The 22,888-nt window shown below is 44.1% G+C and overlaps 1 protein-coding gene across 1 annotated transcript; it reads left to right on the forward strand.

Moving 5' to 3' along the window:
- Positions 1 to 774: 774 nt before the first annotated feature.
- COLEC10 (collectin subfamily member 10) lies at positions 775 to 22,473 on the forward strand. The gene is made up of 6 exons (XM_065628439.1): positions 775 to 945; positions 12,550 to 12,621; positions 14,192 to 14,263; positions 17,345 to 17,398; positions 18,609 to 18,704; positions 20,148 to 22,473. The coding sequence occupies exons 1-6, from the start codon at positions 798 to 800 to the stop codon at positions 20,537 to 20,539; spliced, it is 834 nt and encodes a 277-aa protein (XP_065484511.1). The 5' UTR covers positions 775 to 797; the 3' UTR covers positions 20,540 to 22,473.
- Positions 22,474 to 22,888: the final 415 nt, after the last annotated feature.

The raw sequence follows: 22,888 nt of genomic DNA on the forward strand, positions 1-22,888 counted from the left end.
CTGATGTTAGCAAGGAGAAGGTGCTATGGGAGGAGGTATTGCACTCATTCAAGCTCATCCTACTCCATGGATTCAATCCTGAAGTCTGCCCTACTGTAGTGTGTCTACCAACATAATCTGGGTTTGGAGCAATCTGTAAGCGTAAAACCATCATTTGTGGGTTTCTGGCTCAAACACCCATTGATGACATGGAGTTTTCAGTCCCTGCTCTGGGAGCTATGGGTACATGGCACCCAAAAGCTGCGAAATAGTGCCAGTGGTTTCCACCCACAGCAGACTGGCAGCTCATCCGCTGTCACTAACCGTCTCCTTGGAGGAAAGCTTTTGTGGAAAAGTCTCTCTAGATGTTTTATGGAGCCTGCGGTACTCTTCCAGCACAAACCCAGCCACAAGTATCCTATAACTAATTAGTGCCCACTTGGATACAATACCAAAGTCTTTTGTCTCTTGAGTAAGTGAAAAGCTGGGCATGAAGATTCAGTGCCGAAAGGAAAAAAAAATTACAAAAGAGATATACCCATATATTGAAGAAATTTTCCATGGAAAAAGCAGCTAAACATCTCACAGATAAGAGATAAATTGGAATAAACAGCTGTCAGTGTTAAATAAATATCCTGGATAATGTGCAGGACAGAAATAACTACAGCATTGTCGAACTCCTTTCTTCACTTTATTTAGCTCTTCTTGCATGTAGCTCCCAATTTTGCACTGCTTCAGCTAGTGGAGCATTTATTTTTGAATCAGCTGCATTTGTTAAGACTGTAACAACGAAAGGCATTTCCTGAGAAGCTGCAAGGATGAGCAGAAAGAAAGAACAACAGCTAAGGAAATACGGGACCCTAGTAGTGCTTTTTATCTTCCAAGTTCAGATTTTTGGTTTCGATGTTGACAACCGACCTACAACAGATGTCTGCTCAACACACACAATTTTACCTGGACCAAAAGGTGAGGAATATCAGGTTGCTAATGCTAAGAGTGGTACTGATAAAGGCTGATTTTTTAAAATAGAGACATGGCGGGCTTGTGGCATGGGCTGGGGATTAAAGATGTGAATTACCGGGGGCTGTACAAACATCTAGGAAAGGGGAACTGTGATGGGGGAAAGTGATGAAGCAAGGAGATTTGGATTTGCTTTTGTTTAGTTTCAGGAACAGTGTCACATAGCCTCATACAAGTTAAGAGTTGTCCTTTGGCGTCTTTCTCCCGCCACATAAAATCTTTTACTTCTTGTATTCATCACAACCAGTACAGCTGGCAGCCATAAACTGAGTTACTTCGTCTAAAAGTGAGCACCTATTGTGAACTGTTAATGGTTCACTTTGCACCTATAGGTAGGGAGAGATACGCAATATTTAAAATGACTGAACTGTCATTATTTCCAAGTGCTTATTCATAAGCACAGCTCTGCTGCGTTTGTCAGACCTGATCCAGCAGCTCCTGTTGAATTAAGCAGGACCCTCACTACAGGTTTCAGTGAGAACTAGATTGGCTCTGGCATGTGCAGTTCTTTTATCTTGAAAACACTTTGCAAATATCTGAAACCAAATTTTCTGCATTAACTTACTTTTTGTGTAACACCAGTAACGTCAGTGGAATTGCCTGGAGGGTGCCTCACACAAAAATTAGGTCTATGACATAGTAATCTATCTTGCAGTGACAGATTTAATATATATATTCCACACCATGGCTATTGTAGTTCGAACCATTGCTTTCTTTTTAGTAATTCATTGTATTTTCCTATAGGCTACAGACTGAGAGAAAAAAAATGCAACTGATTTAAATTTTAAGAAGAAAAAAAAATTATCAAGTCCAAAGCACTGCTACTCATTTGTTTTTATGATGGATTATTCAAATGCATGTTGCTTAAAGGACCATTTTTAATCAGCAAGTTAATTTCTTTATGATTACAACCCAAGCTTAAACTTTTGCTGCCACAGCATAAATGCAGAGAGATGTAATGATCCCCAAGGGAGCTAGTGGGAGTTTGTTTAGTTAGCATCTGAATAATGGCAGGCTGGAGAATAGAGTTTGACAGAATTGTGTTTAACAAGTCACAAGGCTAATGAGGTGGTCTGGTGACAACACGAGAGTAGCTGGGACTCCAGCTGGTTTCTGTGGTCTAGCTTGTATAGGGAGCATTTAAAGGTTAGATATTATGGTTCTTTGCAAGCGTGATACTGAGAAAGTCAGGATTTAGTCATTACCAGTCCTACTGCCTCCTGGCTGACACCAAGACACAAGAGGAGCTGAACAGTATATTGGCACGGTCCTCACTACTGCTTTAAAATTAGCTTACCATACCCAAGATCCATGATTGGTAAAAGCAGTATTGAGTAAATCACTTCCAAATTACTGGCTCACATCCATTTCAGGTCATCAAATACTTTTTGCAGTCTATGTGATATGATCCTTTAGACTAATTTCAGTTCCTACCAGAGCTGAGCTCATCCAGGACAGTTAGAAGTGGCTTTCAATGGCACGAGTTATTTTGACTGCCAGTCAGCTGGGCAATTAAAGACTGAGCAGGCTGGTGTGTGAACTGCCCTGTTACTCCTCAGGCATCCCTTGTAGTCAAGGATGAAGCTTGCTTGACCTAATATGGCAGAAGAAAATCTGTCCTGTTGCCAGTCTTCCTCTATCTATCTTACATCTACAGACTCAGAGCACATGATCCCCACACTACGACCCCACCACAGCCACAGGCAACACTTTGCTGCTCAAACTTCACCCTGACAATGGACAAGCCTCTGACTTCTGTTGCTCTACGTTTTACTTCCTGCACTGCATCCACTGGGCCTCTTTGTCCACTGTTCTCCTGAAAATGGGAGACTCTGCATAAGTTTCACCGCCTCACCTCCACCTGCTCAGCATCTTCAGCTACGGTAGAACACAGTGGTGCTCCCACAAGACAGAGGTGCTGAGCTCACACAGTACATGGATCAACTTTTTCTACCACCACAGGCCAGATTCCTGTTGTGGTAAGTTCCTCCTTCCATGTGAACATGGGCACGTCTAATGGGCTCAAGCACCTAAAACTGCAAGGAATTAAAATGTATTCAACAGCCAGAAGACTTAGAATCATAGAATCATTTAGGTTGGAAAAGACCTTTAAGATCATTGAGCCCAAGTCCACCACTAAACCACATCCCTAAGTGCCACATCTACACACCTTTTAAATACCTTGAGGGATGGTAACTCAACAACTTCCTTGGGCAGCCTATTCCAATGCTTGCCAACCCTTTCGGTGAATAGTTTTTTCCTAATATCCAATAGATATTGGATATTTTCCTAATATCCAACCTTCCTACTCTGTTCCACCTCACTTATTCCAGTGCAAGGCACAATTGTCCTGTAGGCTAGATCCAGTCTGTGGGCTACAAGTGAGATGGTCCCTGGACCTACGCAGCAGCAATACTACTGTTCCCATAACACAGCATGATGGAGAGGAGAAAGCTGAGGGAGAAGTGAGGTTGTTTGGAGAGACTTAAAACTTATAACTCTTTGTTTCTTGCACTGTTGGAGGTTGCATTACTCACTTCATCATCCAGGCATTCACTGTTGTTTCAGGAGCAAGCACTTGACATCTCTGCATGCTCAACTTGAAAATCACCTGTTCAAAAAGGGTTATTAGTGTTGTGAAAATAGGTCACTTGTTGTACAAGCCACATGTAACTTGCCCAAGTTAATTTGTGCAAGCCAAATGCTTCCCCTTCAAAAATATACTCTTTATTATGCTCACACTTGAGATGTCACAAGAGAAGTATGATATGAGCGATGGGATGAAAAGGAAGGGTAATTCCAGGCTGATTATCAGCAAAGTCTTCGAACCGGTTGTGACAGTTCCACCAGCTCCCAAACACCATGAGGCAACACCAGAGGCCTTTGTGTATAACACAAAGAGCTAGAAAACACTCTGGCAGGATGCAGTCTCCCAGGAACAGGAGGAATGAAGTAAAAAGCCTTTTGCGCTTTCTGTTGCAGTGGTAGAAGTCAGTCTGAATTAAACTGCTCAGCACTGGAAACGGGAGTTTAAGTCTGACCTCTGGTGGTTCTGTGTCCTGCAAACAAGGCGCCTTGCAGCTCCCTCCATCCCTCTGCTGCCTTTCCATCACTGGTCCAAGCAAATGAAAGTTGAAGTCTGTTTGTAAAATAATATGCAAAGAAATATTCTAAATGCGCACTCCAGAAAAAGGGGAAAAAAAGGATACGAAAAAACCCAAAATCTGGCACTCCTCTGCCAGTTTCCTTTTGTAGGCAATGCCCTGGTCTCTTTTCAGAAAGGGGATTCTTTTAAATGAACATAGCCTTAGTGAAACAACTGTCTTGTTCTGCCTTCTTGAGAAAGCTTTTGCGATACACAGCAAGCTGGCTTATAGAGCAGTTAAACATAGAAATGTAGGAAGCATTTTCTAGGACCCTTATTGAAATACCCTGGGAAACCAAAAAGAAAAAAATCTGTGCTTTGGACCAAAACAGATTTTCAGCATTTGTAACTTGAGGTTTTTGGTGTTTGATCTGAGATGCTTAGGACAAATTTGGTTGTAGCCAGAGTCCTTCAGCACAGGACTTCAGAAAACTTACATGGGGTAATGCTTACCCACAGCTGAGTAACTAGGGCAATAAATGCCAAGTTCCGTACTCCATCAACTTCTTGGGCCCAAACAGAACCAGGTCAAGCGTAAACAGAACAACGTATTTTCCAGGGCAGCCAAGTGCTTGGCTTAGCAAAATTTGTCATGGCCCTGTTGCTTACTTTCTACCCTTTCCAGCCTGGAAACTGGCTGAATGTTGCTGCTGCCAAGAGAGGAACTGAGTCTGTGGGGAGGCAGCAGCCATGGCGGTGAGAGAAGCACCAGCTGCTGGTCCATGCCCTGGCCATGGCAGGAACACCAGGATCTGCTCTCCTGGGATCTGCTGTCCACTGGTGTCCTTGCTCTGTCCATCCCTCTGTCCCACTGTCACCTGCAGGCTGCCAGCTCCATCTTGTCCAACCTGCCCAGGAAGTTTTGAGTGATCTGTTGACATAGATGAGGTGGGATCTGACCTGGCCTGAGTAAATCAACAAGCAACAACATGAAGGCAGAAATAAGCAGAGGGCCCAAAACGCAGACTCCCAAACTCCCATTAAAAGCATGAGCACGGGGAGAAGACTGGGGTGGGGGCTGGCTGTGCAGAAGCTGATTTCACATGGATTCCTGGGAGGTCAGTGCTTCAGAAGACTGGCTCTAGAATTTGCTATCTGTCCCAGGTCCCAGCTCATTTCCTTTGAAATCCAGACACAGGAACTTCAAAGGTCTTGAATCAGATCCAGGTTGAGAAACTGGAATGAGATGAAGTCTGAACAATACCGGGAGTTTCCCATAGCAATTTAGATGTAAAGCATTTCCTTATTATTATTTCTGACAAACGATGCTTATAAACTCCATGACATTGGCTGGCGCCTCAAAATAGCATTTACTGTGGTCTCCAGTATAGCTGTCCGTTCCTTAGCTTTAATTGCACTTACGCAATTCAACTCCTGGAAAATCTCAGACTCTCTCAGAAACCAGATACACTGCTATCCGCATTTTCTTCTGAAAATATAAAATACCTTACCACATCCTATAGGCTGTTCAAACCTAAAACTAAACTCCCCTCTTAGCGCCTCAAGTTTGATCTGAAGAGCCCTTTAATTTCAACATTATTCTATTTTTCATTTCTTTTAGAATTCCTTATTTTAGAGAACCTTAAGTTCCTGCAGTTTATCAGCCTGAGCTACAAAGCATGTATGTGGGGACTTAACTACATGAATTCAAAAGATATTGGGTCTGTATTTCTTACCAATGTCAGTCTGATTACTCACTGAAGCCACTATAATCCGTGGGTCTCCGAGATCATGTCAGAATGGCAGGGGAACAGCTTGGGAAATTAAATTGCTCGGACCACGTGAAAAGAGAATCAAGAATAATTTAAATTGTTTCTCTGTTATTAAAGAAATACTACATATCCCTGTCATGCACAAAGGCAGCTTCACCGAGCCAACTGAAGGCTTGGGTCTGGCTCATGCAATGCAATGGAAGAAGAGGGTATTTCTACTGAAGTCAATGGATGTTTACAAGTGGAATTCAGAAAAGCAATCAAAGAATCCAGCTTATTATTGAAGATTCTATTTCACCAGGGAAGGGTCCTTGTTGTCTCATTTGGAACTGGGTGAAAAAGAAGAACATGTCCAAGAAAATCTGTGGGAGCCCTGCTGTTCCTGCAGGACACCTGCGAGAGTGGCCGTGGGTGCAGCTGCACACAACAGCTGCACTCAGCTGTCAGGTTTTCTGCTGGAAGGGGAGGCCCAACATCATCTTCTTCCCTTACCGCAACCCTGTGGTCCTGCCTTCACCTTGTGCTTGGCTCGGCTGCTTACTCATCAGACTTTTCACTGAGCTGATTCAGCTCACTCACTAAAAATGTGTATTTACGTTACTGATATTCCTCTGTTTCGTGAGTTGAGTCCCTTCAACACAGGGCCAGATGATGCTCAACATCAGGCAGAGGGCAGGGAGGTGTGTGGGCCAGCACTGGGGGCTGACGGGAGGAGGAAGGGCAGGGAGGAGGACATCATGTCAGATAGGCAGAAAATGTCAAGAAATCCTGTCCTCACTAGCCATATATAACTTGAAAGCAAGAATCCCCACTGCTACGGGAAATCTCCTGATGATCTAAAAGACACTGAAATTAGAGGAAATCTTGAGGCTTTCCATTGATGTTGCTGTAACGTGCTAGTACACTGGAAAGACAAACTGGGCTGTATTTGCTTATTTCTTTGAGTCTGCGACTCCCTCTGGTGACAAAACCTGTCAGCAGAGGTTGTGCATATGCAAGTGCTGCAAAGGTTCACCGTGCTCAGGGTCACTGGGTGTCCCCAGGCTGCAGGGACAGTCCTGTGGCTATCTGCAAGGCATTCAGTCACTCCTCGAGGGTTCTAGAGGCTTTAGAATGATGAACATCTCTTCCATCTTTAGTTTAACACCCAGGACAGGCAGAAATCATCCATGCTCTTCACACCCTGTGGAGGTGGGGAGAGTCCCTGATCCACCGCTGGTGGGACTACGAGCAGGAAACATGGAGTTCAGCAGAACCGTGTCACGCATGATCAGAGGGTAAAACCGTGTAACAGATTCCATATAAAGCCTTTGCAGTGGGGCATTTGCTATGCCTAGGAACGCTAAATGCATCCAAGAAAACCAGTGCAAAGCATCCATGTGCATACTAAAGATTAACCATCCTTCCCGCCTCACAGCAAATCAGCCGTGCCCTCAGGGCTTCTCAAGGACTTTTCAGTTGGTGGTGGGCTTTTTTCAATTCAGAGTGTCTGATGCAGGAGGACAACTGTGCTGTAGCCCAGCATAAGCCCTTGATGCAGGGCTGTCTCTGTAGTTGAATGTGGGCTCCATAATCCCCAGGGATTACACCCTGATTCTCCAAGGACCAGGGTCAGCCCTTGACCACAAGACCTGGAGAGTCACTAAACATATATGAAAAATTTAACCTGAAAACTTCCTCGATTCGTGAATACAAACCAGATAAATTGCCTACAAAACATTCAGCAGGGAAACCTAAGTCACCTGAAGGTCAGTAAATTCTTACTCATTAAATTCTTACCAAATGTAACCTCAACATTGTATTATTTAGTGAAACTCCTGAAAAGGCAGAGCCCCTTTCAACTGCCTAAAAATCCTGCTGATTATTAGACCTTCAGAATTTTCTTCAGCTTGTTTGTAGGAAAAGGAAGGATTGGGGTTCCCTCTCAATTATAATTAAAATTTTCTAATGGCTGCAAAACTAATTTACTGCTTATGGCTTCTGCATTCCTTCTGTCTCACACAGTCACAAGCTGGAAGAATTCAGTAATTTATTGTTGCATGTGTTCATTTTAATAGTCTGGTATTTTAAATCTGTGACACAGAAGAATTCAATCAGCTTGAGGGAATACTAATAAGGTTGAGAAATGGTCCTGCTTCAGCTACTGGCTCCGAGTGCTTCACCCATGCTTCAAGTGCCAGTGCAGTGCATTAGCTGACATCCTTGCAACCATAGTTTTAAGGTGACGATCTGCTAATTAGGTTAAAACTCAATCTGACACTGCCCCAAGTGTAAAGCAGTGCAAAGGAGCGGTTAACCTCTTGGTATAGACTACAAGCATATAAGCTCAGGGATCAGAGGGAATTTTTCTATAAAACAACTCCTGTTGCACAAAGCACAGTAGTACAAAAATCAAAAACACAGTCCAGAGTACTGGTAGGATTTGGATTTTTTTTTTTAAAAAAGTGGTTAATATAGGGGGACAGCCTGTCCACATGAAGTCTTAGAGGAAAGGGAGGGATACTTATTATAAATTACAAACAAAGCCAACTCAACCCCTGCCCAAAACAAAGTCAACCAACCTCTCACAATCCCTCCTACTTGGTTGCAAATCATAGGAGACCACAAGGGGGGAGCATAACCCAAAAGTTCACATTTCTTGCCAGAATTTGAGATCACTGCACATAACAGCTAAAGGAGGACACAATACATTTATAACACCATATTATCAAGCACTAGGCTTAATCGAGTCCTAGATTAACAACGAGATGGTATCACTAATTAATACTGTTTGCTTTGCAATGGCCTACCCATGCTCAGATGCAATATAGGGAGAAAAGCAGGATTTCCCTCCCTTACAGATAGGCAAGTTATCATTCTTCCCATTTTCCTAGGTAGGGAAACTAAGGCACGGTGTGGTAGGCTGCTTTGCGCCAAGATGAAACAGGTGATAGAACTTCCCTCTCCTTTGGGCTTTTGGAGGACTTGATCAAAAATTGGGACTACACGAGGTGTTAGCAATAAAAGTTGAGGCACTCCCTAATCTTTCAAAATCTCCAGAACAAACTTTCCCACACCTTTTACCCCTTTCATCTGCCAGTTCTCAGTCTGATGGCCCATACAGGGCAACCAAGCTTCATCTCCAGAAGCTCCATCTGTGAAAAGCTTGCTCCAAGGTCTCCAAGAAAAAGCCACTGGAGCTTTTAGTGGCTCAAAATGTTGAAACTGAGATTGGAAGAAAACATCTCTGGAAGGTAATCACAGCTTCTCCACTCGTATATTGAGTTTCTCTCCTGGGCGCAGTTCCTAAGATTAACTGTCTAAGCAATGTTTCTTACAAAAAAAAAAAAAAAGGCATCTTTCTTGCACCAAGGTCTTCCTTCTGCAGCAAACAGTCACAGCAGTCTGCAAGGCACAGGGAATGTCAGAAGCTGGGATGCGAGAGGTGATGAGGACTGCCAGGGTGACAAGCCCTGGTCTGGAAGGTCAGCAGGAACCTGCTTTGCTCTCCTGCCTGACACAGGCCAAAGAAACTCCCTCAGTTTCTGTATCAGACCCAGAGTTACAGCATATCTTAGGCAAAGGTATTCATTGCACAGGGAAAGGCTGGACACGGAAAACCTCCTATGTCTCCCCCCATGCCAGAGAGTGTGGTCCATTTGTTAAATATCCCCATGCTGCATTTCTCGTCCAGGCTCATCCAGCTTTTACATCCTTTGAATCACACCTTGCTTCCTTCTATTATCACACATTTATCCCACTGTACAGGTTTGCAGACCGTGATCAGATCAGCTCTTAACCTTCTCCCGGAATTTCATTTCACAAGCCCTTTGCCAGCCTCTGGGAATCTTTTCTAAATTGCTGAACTACTGAGAAGTGACTTCTACACTTTTCTCAAGGGTTTCATGGCTGGGTTTGGAAAGGACAATTTCTTGGTTTCTCAGTTGTAAATGTTGTTAGCACTGAGGTCAACAGCAAAATTAAACTGTTCATTCTCTGGCTCTGCTGTTTGATGATCAGTGGACAAGAACCCAGCACAGGCAGGCATCTTTCCATCAGCTCCAGGCTCAGACCCACAGCTTCAGCTGGATATTTAAGGATCTTGGCTTTTGGAAATATGTACTTTTCAACTATTTTTAAGAACCGGTGAAAACAGAGATGTTTAAAATTTCTATTGCTGACCGCTTGTAGTCTTTTCCCTTCCTACTTTGTTCTGTAGTAGCTGGTGTTAAAAACAAACAAAGCACCTGAATGAGCCATCACACACCCCATGGCATGCTTCCTTCTTGTTCATCCCTCCAGCAAATGCTTCTTCCCTCTAACGCAGACTGAAGTTCAGCCCTTTATCTTCCTCAGCTTGGGCCACTGACAACCCCCCAAGGGGCATCCTGACCAAGGGGTGAGTCTGCTCCCCACAGAGAGTCCCAACACTGAAGGTTTTTTTGGCATACAGGGACAGACACAGCCCAGTTCCCATAACTGACACGGAAAGGAGCCAAACAGCTAATACTATTCTACATTTTATATGCTGCAGTTAATATGCACCACTTCCCATGTCTCATCACCCCACAGAACAGCCCATGATATGCAACCTGTGGCGACGGAAGTAGGAGAAGGTAAATCAGGAATGAGTGGGCAGTATTTTTCAGAAAATGAGACCCAATGAAATGATGAGTCTGAAAGCAACCATGGGAAACTACTTTCTCCCTCAGCACATAATTACATTATTGATCTCTTTGCCAGAGGGTATTATAGGGGTCAAAACTATAAATGCATTTAAAAGGCACAAGAGGTGCAGGGAAGAATCACTGGGGGCTGTTCATGGGTGGTCTGGCTGCAGTGCTTGGCTCAGGCAAGCCCTGAAACCACCGCTCGTGAGAGGCTGGAAGTGGCTGCCTGGGGAACAGTCACCCTCAGCACCCCCAGTTCTCTCAACACCTTATGCCAGGGCTGGCGGCACCATCCTCAGTGAGACAGCTTATTGGTCTTGTCGCGGAATGCTGTTCTTCTCACTTCTCTTTTGCTGACATGCAGACAGACTTTAGAATCATAGAAGAGCTGGGTTGGAAGGGATCTTCAAAGCTCATCCAGTCCAACCCCCCACAATGAGCAGGGGCATCTGCAACCAGATCAGGTTGCTCAGAGCCCCGTCCAGCCTGGCCTGGGATGTCTCCAGGGATGGGGCATCTACCACCTCTCTGGGCAACCTGGGCCAGGGTTTCACCACCCTCATTGTAAAAAATTTCTTCCTCAGGTCTAGCCTGAACCTCTCCTCTCCTTTAGTTTAAAACTGTCATCCCTTGTCCTGTCATAAGAGGCCCTGCTAAAAAGTCTATCCCCATCTTTTTATACACCCCCTCTAAGTACTGAAAGGCCGCAATAAGGGCTCCCCAGAGCCTTCTCCAGGCTGAACAACCCCAACTCTCTCAGCCTGTCCTCCCAGCAGAGCTGTTCCAGCCCTCTGACCATTTCTGTGGCTCCTCTGGCCCCTCTCCAACAGGTCCATGTCTGTCCTGCGCTGAGGAACCAGAGCTGGACACAGGACTCCAGGTGGGGTTTCTGTAGGCTGAACCGCCGCCTCTTCTCCCCGTCCGGGAGGGACAGGCACAGGCACAACCATTTGCCACTCACCCGTCAGATCCTGGCTTGGCCAAGAGACTGTGGCACCGTTTCCCCAGGGGGACACGGCTTATTGCAGACCAGAGCAGGGGACAGGGGGAGAGGCTCGGGAAGGCTGCCTGCATCCAGTGCAGGTCGCTTGGTGCAGGGGTTGTCTTCCCCACTAGCAGTTGCCTAAAAAAAAAAAAAAAAAAGGAAATATATTCTTGGGATTTGGCTCAAAACTAAGAATTAAAAGACGCAAAAATCAACTGTAGTTGTGCCTCAAATATCCTGCATAATGTCAAGTGAAATTGTATGCTACTTAAGGAAGGAGATAGCATTTCTTTCCTATTAGTTGCTGTCTTGCTCCTTTACACTGTAAGCTGCTCAATGACTGTCTCTTACAATAGTACTTATACAGAACTATACAGAAACCCGTGTAATAGGGTCTTGATCTCATTTGAAGACATCTCTGCACTACTGTAACAAATGCAATGAATTTACCTCTTACAGATACTCTGTGTATGACATTTTCAAAACAAAGCATTGGAGTAATTGCAAAACACATTTGTTATATCAACATATAAATGTTACCTGTCAAAAACCGAAGGCAAGACTTCTGCCATACTAAGTGCTACGGTCTACATTAAGATCTATTTCAAGGTATTTACGTTCCTCCCATTTCAAAAGCATCTGCATACCTTGAACACAGAGTCACTACGAACAGAGTCACTAGGAACAATTAATAAATTCTGATTGCCTCCCCTGGCAGTTCTCCCATGTGTGTATAGGTTTCCTAACAGAAAGACTGTGTTATTTATCTGCTTTATGACTTAATAGGGCTTGAAGGGTAGAGACAGAAGTTGGTGTTACATAATTCTTATGTTGAAACAGCGCCTCTGAAAGGGAAGTTTTTAGCTTTTCCTAATGATGGTCAGATTCATCAGCTCTTCTCTGGAAATTTAACCTATGGCTACTGTACCTTCAAAGTGAAATAAAAAGTAATCAGTAGGGAAAAAAAAACTATGAACTTTACTTTATCAGGATGTATAGCTGCACTTAACTGTACTGAGAGAAATGTACCATGATGCTTTATTTTCTGGTTTTTGCAAGGAGATGAAGGTGAAAAAGGAGATAGAGGAGAAGTGGGCAAACAAGGGAAGGTTGGACCAAAAGGACCAAAAGGTATTTATGGCAGTTTGTTGGCTATTACTTGTATATGAATATCATTTTACAGCTGTACTGGTGTATAAGATCAGTGATGTTTAACGCTTTTCATTCCTGTTGCACCAGTTGGTTTCACAATCCTGTTAAACATTAATCAGCAAATGTAATACTTGGAGAGCTTGGAGCAATTCCTACCAATACATAAGACATCTGCATAGGGCTATAAATTTAAACAGTTGTGTAATAAAGCAGTACACTTAGTGCTGCTCTCCCAAGTGGCTGTCATAAGTGAGATCCAGAAGATCCAGGTCATACTTATAAACATCGCCCAGCTCATATGTGTAACCAGAAAGAATACTGTTCTCCTACTGAAATGATCCCTTAGTTGAAACTGAAATTTGAGAGTTATTTCCTAGTAGCACACCAGGATGCTCAACAAAATTCGGTCTCAGATGTCCCTGTTTTGCAGAAAAGCAAACAGAGGCATACACTGAGAAACAAAGTTCCCTTGATCAAACAGCATCTGAGCTGAGAGCAAGGAGCTGCAGATGTCTGGGGCTCGGCCCTATTAAACATCTCCCATATCCACAGAGGGAACTGGGCAGCACATTTGGAGGCACCAGAAGTGACGGGGTCAGCCTTGGCTGTATACTGTAACTCAAAAGCTTAATTTATCATCAGAGTTTAAAGATAATGCATAACCATGGTCTTTCTTCCTTGAGAGTGATTTAAGACTAATCAGGAAAGTTTTTATTTTTATAGAAACTTTAAAATCACCTTCTTATTCGTATAATAAAAAAACTTCTCCCTTTTTAAATTGATTCATATGACTTGGATTCTTATCTCGAAAAGAAGATGAGGTAAGATACAGGGAATTAGGTAACCAACCATTTACAAAGCATCTTAGTGAAGTTAAATTCAGTGTGCAAACTAAGACTCCCTAAATTGGTCTGTCATCAGGCAGCTATTTTACAACTTAAAACTAAAAACCAATTAAAAGGCATTGGTTATTTTGGTGCTCTGAGAACTGAGAAAGCACATGCTGCAAAATTAGTAGTTCCCTGTTTGCAGTCCTGCCTTGAGAAGAATTTGCACTAAAGCTGTGAGGGCTTACCTCAAGAAAGAAGGAAAGAAGGAAAGGCTTTTGTTTGGGGTGGAGGAAAAAAACCAAAACCAAAAACCAAAACAAACCACCCCCCCACACACAAAACAACAAAACCAAACCAAACCAAACCAAAAACAAATGAACAAACAAACCAACCAAAACCACAACAACAATAACAACAACAAACCAACCAAAATCAACCAAACAAAAAACCCTGCTGTTTGCCTGGTTTGGCTGTGAAGTAAAATCAATATCTGAGTACTCACTAGCAGGTTTACATTGTATTTTCTGTAAGAAAACATGACATTTCTGGGCATTTGAACAAGCAGTTCTGCTAAGGTGCCTTGCAATGTGCTACTGTTGTATCCACTTTTGGCTTTGCCAAATGTGCAGGAAAACCAGCAGCAGTAGAAACAAATAATGCCTTAGGAAAGAAATGACAGCAACCATCCATACTCTTTTCATCTTTATTTTTTTTCTTAGGAAACAAAGGATCTGTGGGGGATGTTGGTGACCAGGGAATGCTTGGGAAAATTGGTCCAATTGGTGGAAAGGGTAAGCTCTGGTCTGGGAATTTTCTTGTGTTTTGTGTTGGTTTTTTTTTCCTCAAGGTAAATATGTGTTTTGTGAGAGTTCCAGGTATGGAGTAATATCAAATAACAGCTGTGACCAATGCTGTCTAAGTAAAGTTATGCATAAAGATTGGTGATGAGAGCTAAGTGAAACATTTGTTTTATTTCCCACATGCAATATATCAGAGTTCCTTGCCTAAAATCATTTGCTTTATGAGTTAAGAAGTCAATGCTCTTCAATGATAAAAGACAAAGGGAGAAATCTGGCCCTCGTGAAGTAAATCCTGCAAGATCTCCACAAGAGAAAGCCAAATTTGTGCCTCTGCTTTGGATGCTGAAGGCCAAAGTCAATATTCTGCTGCTGCTCAGGATGCCACAACTTGTCCCCTGCACTGCTGTGGGAGAGGTGAGCAAGCGATGCCTGAGAAAGCTTGGTCAGAAAAGGATTTTAAGAGTTTTAAGAAAGCACTCAAGGAACTAGGGACAACTACTCCTTGCCACTCAAGGTAGACTCCAAGTCTACCTGGACAATAATTTCATGAAATGATGCTCTCGTTACCTGAGAAGAGGCTTAGACATTCCTTTCCGGTATTCCTAAAAAGCTGCCTCAGAAGGAATATCACTTCTGTCACAAGAACTGCCTCGAAAGCTGAGCAGGGACTCCAGCATCCCCAGGGGAACTCTCTGGTCTCCAGCCAGCACATCAACCCGGGCATGCGGGTGAGTGGGTGGAACAATCTCTCCTGAGAGTTTCTCAAGCCAGTGTTTTTTAATAAGCCTTTGATGGCCTCCAGCCAACCCCAGTACCAGAGAAAAACAAAAGAATTTGGCCCTAGGGATGAATTTTCAGAAGTACCTAGACATCTGAAAATGCAGATAGTTATCTCAGAAGTCTTCAGTCACCAAAGGAGAATAGAATTTAAGAATCCCACAAATTGCTTATCTTCATCTGCAAGTAAACCAATGCTTTGGGCCTTTAAATCAAGCGCTCTCTCTCACCCTGAATCTACAGTTTATTGTCCCCTTCTAGTTTTTCTCATTTTCTTTCTTTATTTGCAGAAGCAAAGGTCACTAAATCACTGTTTAAATCTACCATTAAACATTCAAGTTCTTAAGGAAGCAACCCTGAAATTTCAGCTTGTAAGTGTGCATTGCCAAGCAATGCTAATTAAAATGACAGCCGACTCCTATTTTTTTTTTTAAATCACAACCATATAAAGGAAAAGCATATCAAAGCATGGCGATCAACAAGGCAGAGCAAGCATTACTGGTTTTTTGACCTCTGAAGGTTTTAATTCATAAGAGAAGAGCTGGCATGAATTTCAGCTGTTCCTGATCCAAATTACAGCTGAGATTTTTTAAAAAGTTGGTCACCTCCACTAATATAGTAGCACAGCATTTGGAGAAGCATTTCTATCATGACTTACAGAAGAAGAGGAAAGCAGTTGGATGAAAATAAATCACAGTTCTGTGAACTATATTTGAAATGAAATGCTGCTCCCTGCTGACCTCATTTCGTGCAGGAGTTAACTGCTGCTCACGCGTGTAACCTGTTGCACACATGAATTCAGTGGCTTTGTGCACATCAGCCTCATCTGGTGCCTCATCCCAACATGGGGCTACTGAACCCAGGGAAGGGCTCTGTCCTGCAAGGCAATGAGAAAACCCACGTCCCACCTCCTGGAGGTTTTTTGAGTCCTTTCAGGCTCTCGGGATCATTGTGCAGTTTATATTTAAAGTAAGTGGTACCAGGAACCTGCAGCACATGAGATGCCTCTGTTATCAGCGAGTTAGCTATTAAAGGGTTTCCCTTATTTCCATGCTCCAGAACTAATCATGGTTTGTTTGACTTGGCACATTCGGGTAGTGAGGTGGACCGCAAACTGGCTGAAGGAAAGAAGCCAGAGAGTCGTGGTCAATGGGGCGGAGTCTGGTTGGAGGCCTGTATCTAGTGGAGTGCCTCAAGGGTCAGTTCTGGGACCAATACTGTTCAATATATTCATCAATGACTTGGATGAGGGAGTAGAGTGCACTGTCAGCAAGTTTGCTGATGACACCAAGCTGGGAGGGGTGGCTGACACGCCAGAGGCTGTGCTGCCATCCAGAGACCTGGACAGGCTGGAGAGTTGGGTGGGGAAAAATTTAATGAAATATAACAAGGGAAAATGTAGAGTCTTACATCTGGGCAGGAACAACCCCAGGTTCCAGTACAGGTTGGGGAATGACCTATTAGAGAGCAGTGTAGGGGAAAGGGACCTGGGGGTCCTGGTGGACAGCAGGATGACCATGAGCCAGCACTGTGCCCTTGCGGCCAAGAAGGCCAATGGCACCTGGGGTGTATTAGAAGGGGGGTGGTTAGTAGGTCGAGAGAGGTTCTCCTTCCCCTCTACTCTGCCCTGGTGAGACCTCATCTGGAATATTGTGTCCAGTTCTGGGCCCCTCAGTTCAAGAAGGACGGGGAACTGCTGGAGAGAGTCCAGCGCAGGGCCACAAAGATGATTAAGGGAGTGGAGCATCTCCCTTATGAGGAAAGGCTGAGGGAGCTGGGGCTCTTTAGCTTGGAGAAGAGGAGACTGAGGGGTGACCTCATTAATGTTTATAAATATATAAAGGGTGGGTGTCACGAGGATGGAGCCAGGCTCTTCTCGGTGACAACCAACAGTAAGACAAGGGGTAATGGGTTCAAGCTGGAACACAAGAGGTTCCACTTAAATATGAGAAGAAAATTCTTCTCAGTGAGGGTGACAGACACTGGAACAGGCTGCCCAGGGAGGTTGTGGAGTCTCCTTCTCTGGAGACATTCAAACCCACCTGGACGCCTTCCTGTGTAACCTCATCTGGGTGTTCCTGCTCTGGCAGGGGGATTGGACTAGATGATCTTTTGAGGTCCCTTCCAATCCCTAACGTTCTGTGATTCTGTGATTCTGTGATTCTGTGATCTGCCGGTACAGTACATCAGGGCTTCCTATCAGAAGCACACCATTAATATATTATTAAACAGCTTTTTAAAATATGCTCCCCTGACATGTCTAAGATCTGAGAATGTATTTTCCTCTTTATTCAGGTGACAAAGGAGCCAAAGGCTTATCAGGGGTGTCTGGAAAAAAAGGGAAAGCAGGTATGCTATGCATCTTTCTCTGCAGAATACCTTTGATTTCAGGGTTGGCTTGTCTGGAGTTGTACAAAATTTTGAGGCCCATGGACAAACTTGAAAATAGGTGAAATGAACAGGAAGAGACTGAAAAGGCTTTGTTCAGCAAAATGAAGGCTGCATAGGGTATGGCTGATGGCTGTGAATATACCAACATACACAAAATATGGAGAAGAGTTACCTAAATTAATGGGTAATGCTTGATATTATCCAAACTAACACATAAACAGGCCAGGAGTGGACCTTTAAGAATTTCGTAGCAGGACCATAAGGTCAAAACACACTAGTGTTTTAGATAAAGCATAATCTGTAGTCAAATTAATGCAACGCATCTGTTTACAGAAGAATTTGGATCTGATGACCCAGAAGGTTGTTCACAGTCCTAATAACCCTGAATGTTTTCCCACCTTGAATGCACAGCTGTGTTCATTTTTAGAAGATTTCATATGTGATCCCAGTTTTGTTCTTAATGGGAAACCATCAGCAACAAATAGTCTTCCTGAGAATGACAGAAGAACAAAAAAACCCTATGCCAAGCCAAATTTTAGTTTACCAACAAAAATAGAACTGAGACTTCAGTGCTTGAAGTTATTGATTATTTGAGTTGGTATCAACTATTTCTGCTGTATCACAGCTGCATGCAGCAGTTCACTAAAATGGTCCTTCCACCGAAGTTTTGCCTGTTCCACCTCTTTGCATACGCACAAAACTCCTTCACTGAGAAAACAGCAGGTCCCCACTTCATGGAGGGTCTTGTTTCTATTAGAAGGCCAAGGAACCGGTGCTGTCTGTGGATACAGAGGCAGACCCTCTGGCATTCAGATGTAATGCCATAGTGATCACTACGACAAGCCATATCTCTGTAACTAGATGAAATAGATAATGAGATAGGCAGAGGATGTGCAAATCCTACACCGATATAGGTGGAAAGAAGATGGCAAATTCTTCTATCCATGTTTTTAAAAGAACGCATCCTTAAGCCAGTTAGTAAGGGAAGGTACAGAGCCAAAATATTAAGTGCTTTGATCAACAGAAGTATGGCCAGGGGGGCAGGTTGCGACTGGCTCTCCATGAGTGGAGGCCAAGTCTTCAGAAGGTTTGGAAATGGGCTACAGGCAACCCTCCACACACACAAATGCTTCTAAACAGACATGCTCTGTCCTTTGTATTGCATCAGGCACCGTCTGTGACTGCGGAAGATACCGCAGAGTTGTTGGACAACTGAATATCAATGTTGCTCGTCTTAACACATCCATCAAGTTTCTAAAGAACGGTAAGGATCCTTATATATTTGGTGTAATTGATTTGGCTCCTGTAACAGTTATCATGGCTATTCTTCTACCACTGCTGCTCTATGGAAGCATCCAGGTAAGGGGAGAGAGTCCCACTGTGTGAGGCACTCTAGAACATACGGAGACAGTCTTACACCTGTAAGAACATAAGCAGCAGATGAATAAAAGCAAACACAACACAGAAAGAATCATGAAGAGCACAAGACAGAGGTTGCTAACTGGGCTGTCAGTCTGCTCAGGCTCTGCAGCCACTCAATGGAAGGAAAACGTTTGTGCCAATCTGCTCCAGAGAGGCAGGAAAAGCAATAAGAAACTCTTGATCTTTCTGCTGCATGGGAAGGCTGCAGGCACCATACTCCGAGTGCTCCCCTCTAGTGCAAGCATCATTTTCCCGTAACAAGGGACTGACACCCAAAGACATGGGTTACAAGAAGCCGTGTGTGCAGACAGCATTGTCAGGGGTACAGTGCAAACTGCCCCCTCTGAAAGGAAGAGCATTTCCCAGCATAGCAGTGATTTTGAAAATGTTCCACAGTCTCTATCAGTAAATTAAATGTCTGAGACTGTGGGCAACTGGTACTCAACATCCTTCATCTATATTATTAAATCCTAGAAAATGGAATACCATATTACCAGGAATGTCCCCCAACTGACTCCTAAACTGTGCCTGGGGGTAACTCCTGAATTGTCTGGGAAAGTGTTAGTTGCCCCAGGTCAAGGCTCTGCTCTGGACTATTCCAGCAATCCATCAACAGGGACAATAACCTTCCCGCTGCCCAGGCACTCTTCTCTGTGCTGCTGCATTCACCAGGACACACACTGCCTGAGAAGTTTGCCTTTTAAAGCTGCTGAGCCGCCAGAACTTCCTTCCCAGCCAATGGCACTTAGTGGCTACAGCACCTCTGAATGTCATGCTGTATTTGAATATCCGATTTTAGCATTCACATTTACTTTCCTCTACATGGAAAGGGCCCGAAAAGCTCTCTATACCCCTGTGTCTCTATACCCCTGTGTCTCTATACCCCTGTGTTTCCATCCCAGGACACTCTTTCACAATCTGTATCCAAAAACATGCAAAGCAACGGGGGTGATCCAGAGTTAAGACATTGCTATTTGACCATCTAGCATGCCTTGATTTAATTAGTACTGGCTATTAGTGAAGAAAAACTTGAATGTCACAGGAGACCTGCCAATCAGGACTGAATAACTCTTGTCCTAACGTGGGCAAGGTGCTTGTTAGTCCCATTAGGAGCATTAGTCTCTGATCATGTCCTCATTGTTCATCAAAAATTCAGTGGTGAGAATACTTTTCCTCTCTCCCCTTTATTAATTCTAATGTAAAAATCATCTCTTTGTCATACTTGAACAGAAGCACCTTTAATACCTGTTGACCTGCCATTAAGCAATTTTTTTCTCCCTTAAAGTTATAGCAGGTATCAGGGAGACAGACGAGAAATTCTATTACATCGTGAAAGAAGAGAAGAATTACAGAGAAGCACTGCTCCACTGCAGGGACAGAGGAGGAACACTGGCCATGCCTAAAGATGAGGCAACCAACGCCCTGATTGCTGACTACATTTCCAACAGTGGCCTCTTCCGAGCCTTCATCGGGCTGAACGACATGGAAAAAGAAGGACAGTTTGTGTATGCAGACACCAGCCCACTGCAGAACTACAGCAACTGGAAGGACGGGGAGCCTCACGACCCGGCTGGCCACGAGGACTGTGTGGAAATGCTCAGCACGGGAGAGTGGAACGACTCTGAGTGCCAAGTCACCATCTACTTTGTCTGTGAATTTCTCAAGAAGAAGAAATAGAAGTGCCATAGAACGTGCCTGGCACCTGCTGTACATACAGGAACTCCTCCTCACTCATCCGCTATAGGGAGAGCAGACAACCAGGGACAGGGCCCAATCCAGCCCGCACCTCACCAGGTTACGCAGGAGCAACTACTGCTAACGTGGCAGTGACCGTAAAGTCAACACAAGTCTGCAGGGGGCATCCAGCCAGGTGTGAATTTTTATTCCCTTTCTATGTGTAGTTTAGAGTGGGCATTTCTACGTGTAATGTAGGGGCAAATCTAGAGCATGCACAGGTGAATATGATTTCACTAATGCCAGAAATAGTAAACTCACTGGTATATTAATTACTGATGTGCTTCGCAAAGTCCAGAGATGGAAGGAGTGTGATCTTTATTCATCTTTGACCTGCACGAGAAGTCCTGGTAATTTCCGTGGTGACTTCAGAGCTGGGAGAACAGATTTGCAGTTTCTCTTTTAAAAGTCCTTCTTTTGTTAGAATCATAGAATAATTTAAGTTGGAGGGGATCTCTGGAGGTCATCTGGTTGGATCTCCTGTGCAAAGCAGGGCCAACTTCAAAATTGGATTAGAAGATGTTATACTCTCCTTCATTTGGCTGTGCAGTTATACTGCCTGATATGCAGGGGAGGACTCACCTCTGCTTCCAACTTCATTGTCCATCAGACTGGTCTGAGGTGTGAGGAATTAACACAGCAACAGCACTTCTGCATGCAAGCCTGCACAGCTTGGAAGCAACTCGAGAACAGATGGAGCAGTTCTAGCCTCCAATATCCCCCCAAATCTGTGAAAAACATAGAAAAGTCTAGCGCAAAGAAAGCAGCAGCATGGTTGTAGGCTGCAGACACATGTATTATCAGCTACCCCAATGTGCACTGCTGGTTTAACAGGTGATTCCAAGACCCTGTGAACTCCCTAACTCAGTAGCCAGTGACATTTGATGACTAACCTAAAATCACTTGTGCCTTTGTGACACAGGAAGCAGCTATAGAACAGGCTTTATCCCCCAAGAACCCAGATGCACGTCCAGTTGAGCAACTTGGTCATGCACTTCAGCGGGACTCTGCACAATTGCTCAGCAGTAAGTGTGATTGCTTTGCTGTCAGCATGTCCAGAATGGATCACATTTTCATATCTTCATTCTGAAGGAGGTCTTTTCTTCAGACACAGCAACCATTTTCCCTTCAGAAGTGAGCCCATTCTTAGTCGTGGTTCATCTTTCCTCACAGCAGGAGACGTTGAGAGAAACCCCACGGCCCCTGCAATGAAGGTCTGTGGATTTTCTTTCCCACTTGACACTAACAATGAAGGAATGATATCTGGAGGCGAAGGAGAATGCTAGACACTAGGCACAGTGCAGCAGGTGTACCCTGCAGGTCACCCTCAGCACCAGTTGCACGTAGTCTTCCTCTAGGTATACGAAGAGCTGGACCTGCCATCGGCAATGCAGAGGGTCAGCTCCGAGTCTCCCTTCCACGGCTGTGTACAGCAAGGTAACTGGGCAACAGTCATACTTCCCCAACCTCACCCTCAACAGGAAAATCCTCCAAACCATTTAGCTGGTTGTTAGTTTGACTCCAAGCTCATCTCTGAGCAATGACCAACACAGGAGCAGCCCAGGACATTCCGTGACTCAGAACCACTCTTGTAATCCAGTTTCTCTGCTACTTGTTACTCCAGAAAACCACTTGTTGCTACAAGCAGCAGATTATCTGTGTTGCTACACAGGCTCCAGAGAACTATTCACACCTGTGAATGAAGGAGTGGGACCACATTCCTTTTCATTGGTCCCTTACCATGCTATGAGAGTATTTGGGCAAACAGGTTCACTTAGCACAACATAACTCATGCCAAATTGTTCCCTTCCTGGGAATTTATATTCCTCAAAATTAAGCAGAATTACACTTCTTAGTAATAAACTCATTAAGCTAAACACTTTGGGTTTAGAATCGTTAATGGGTAATGATAAAGAATTAATGACTAATTCAAGGCTAAGTTTCTCAAGGAAAAGTAATGCATTTTAGAAGTTCGAGCCCAGGGCTGTTAGCCTCACTCAGAGCACGTCAGTTCTTACTGGTCATGCAGAAGTGGCACAGTAACATCACTGTGGGTAGGCACAATCAGACTGACACCCTCTCCACACCTCATCTTTACTTCTGACCAAAAAAGTCATCAAAACATGCTTGCCAGACTGGAGGTCCAAATTCTGGAACCCTCTGGCCATACTGAGACCACTGGCTGACAAAGTCCAGAGGTGTCCTTGATGCTACAATCATCATGAATGGGCCACTTTCCTGTTCTTTAGAAGGAAACTCAGAGCTGGGAGAAGGTGAAAGAGGAGCAATACT

This window comes from Caloenas nicobarica, chromosome 2 (genome assembly GCF_036013445.1).
Source record: "Caloenas nicobarica isolate bCalNic1 chromosome 2, bCalNic1.hap1, whole genome shotgun sequence".
Lineage (NCBI taxonomy): Eukaryota > Metazoa > Chordata > Aves > Columbiformes > Columbidae > Caloenas > Caloenas nicobarica.

Excerpts from the sequence above, each read along its gene's own strand:
- COLEC10 (XM_065628439.1), top strand. The coding sequence starts at position 798 with ATGAGCAGAAAGAAAGAACAACAGCTAAGGAAATACGGGACCCTAGTA. Across the intron at positions 14,264-17,344 it reads TGGTCCAATTGGTGGAAAGG|GTGACAAAGGAGCCAAAGGC; the intron begins GTAAGCTCTGGT and ends CTCTTTATTCAG. Across the intron at positions 17,399-18,608 it reads TGGAAAAAAAGGGAAAGCAG|GCACCGTCTGTGACTGCGGA; the intron begins GTATGCTATGCA and ends GTATTGCATCAG.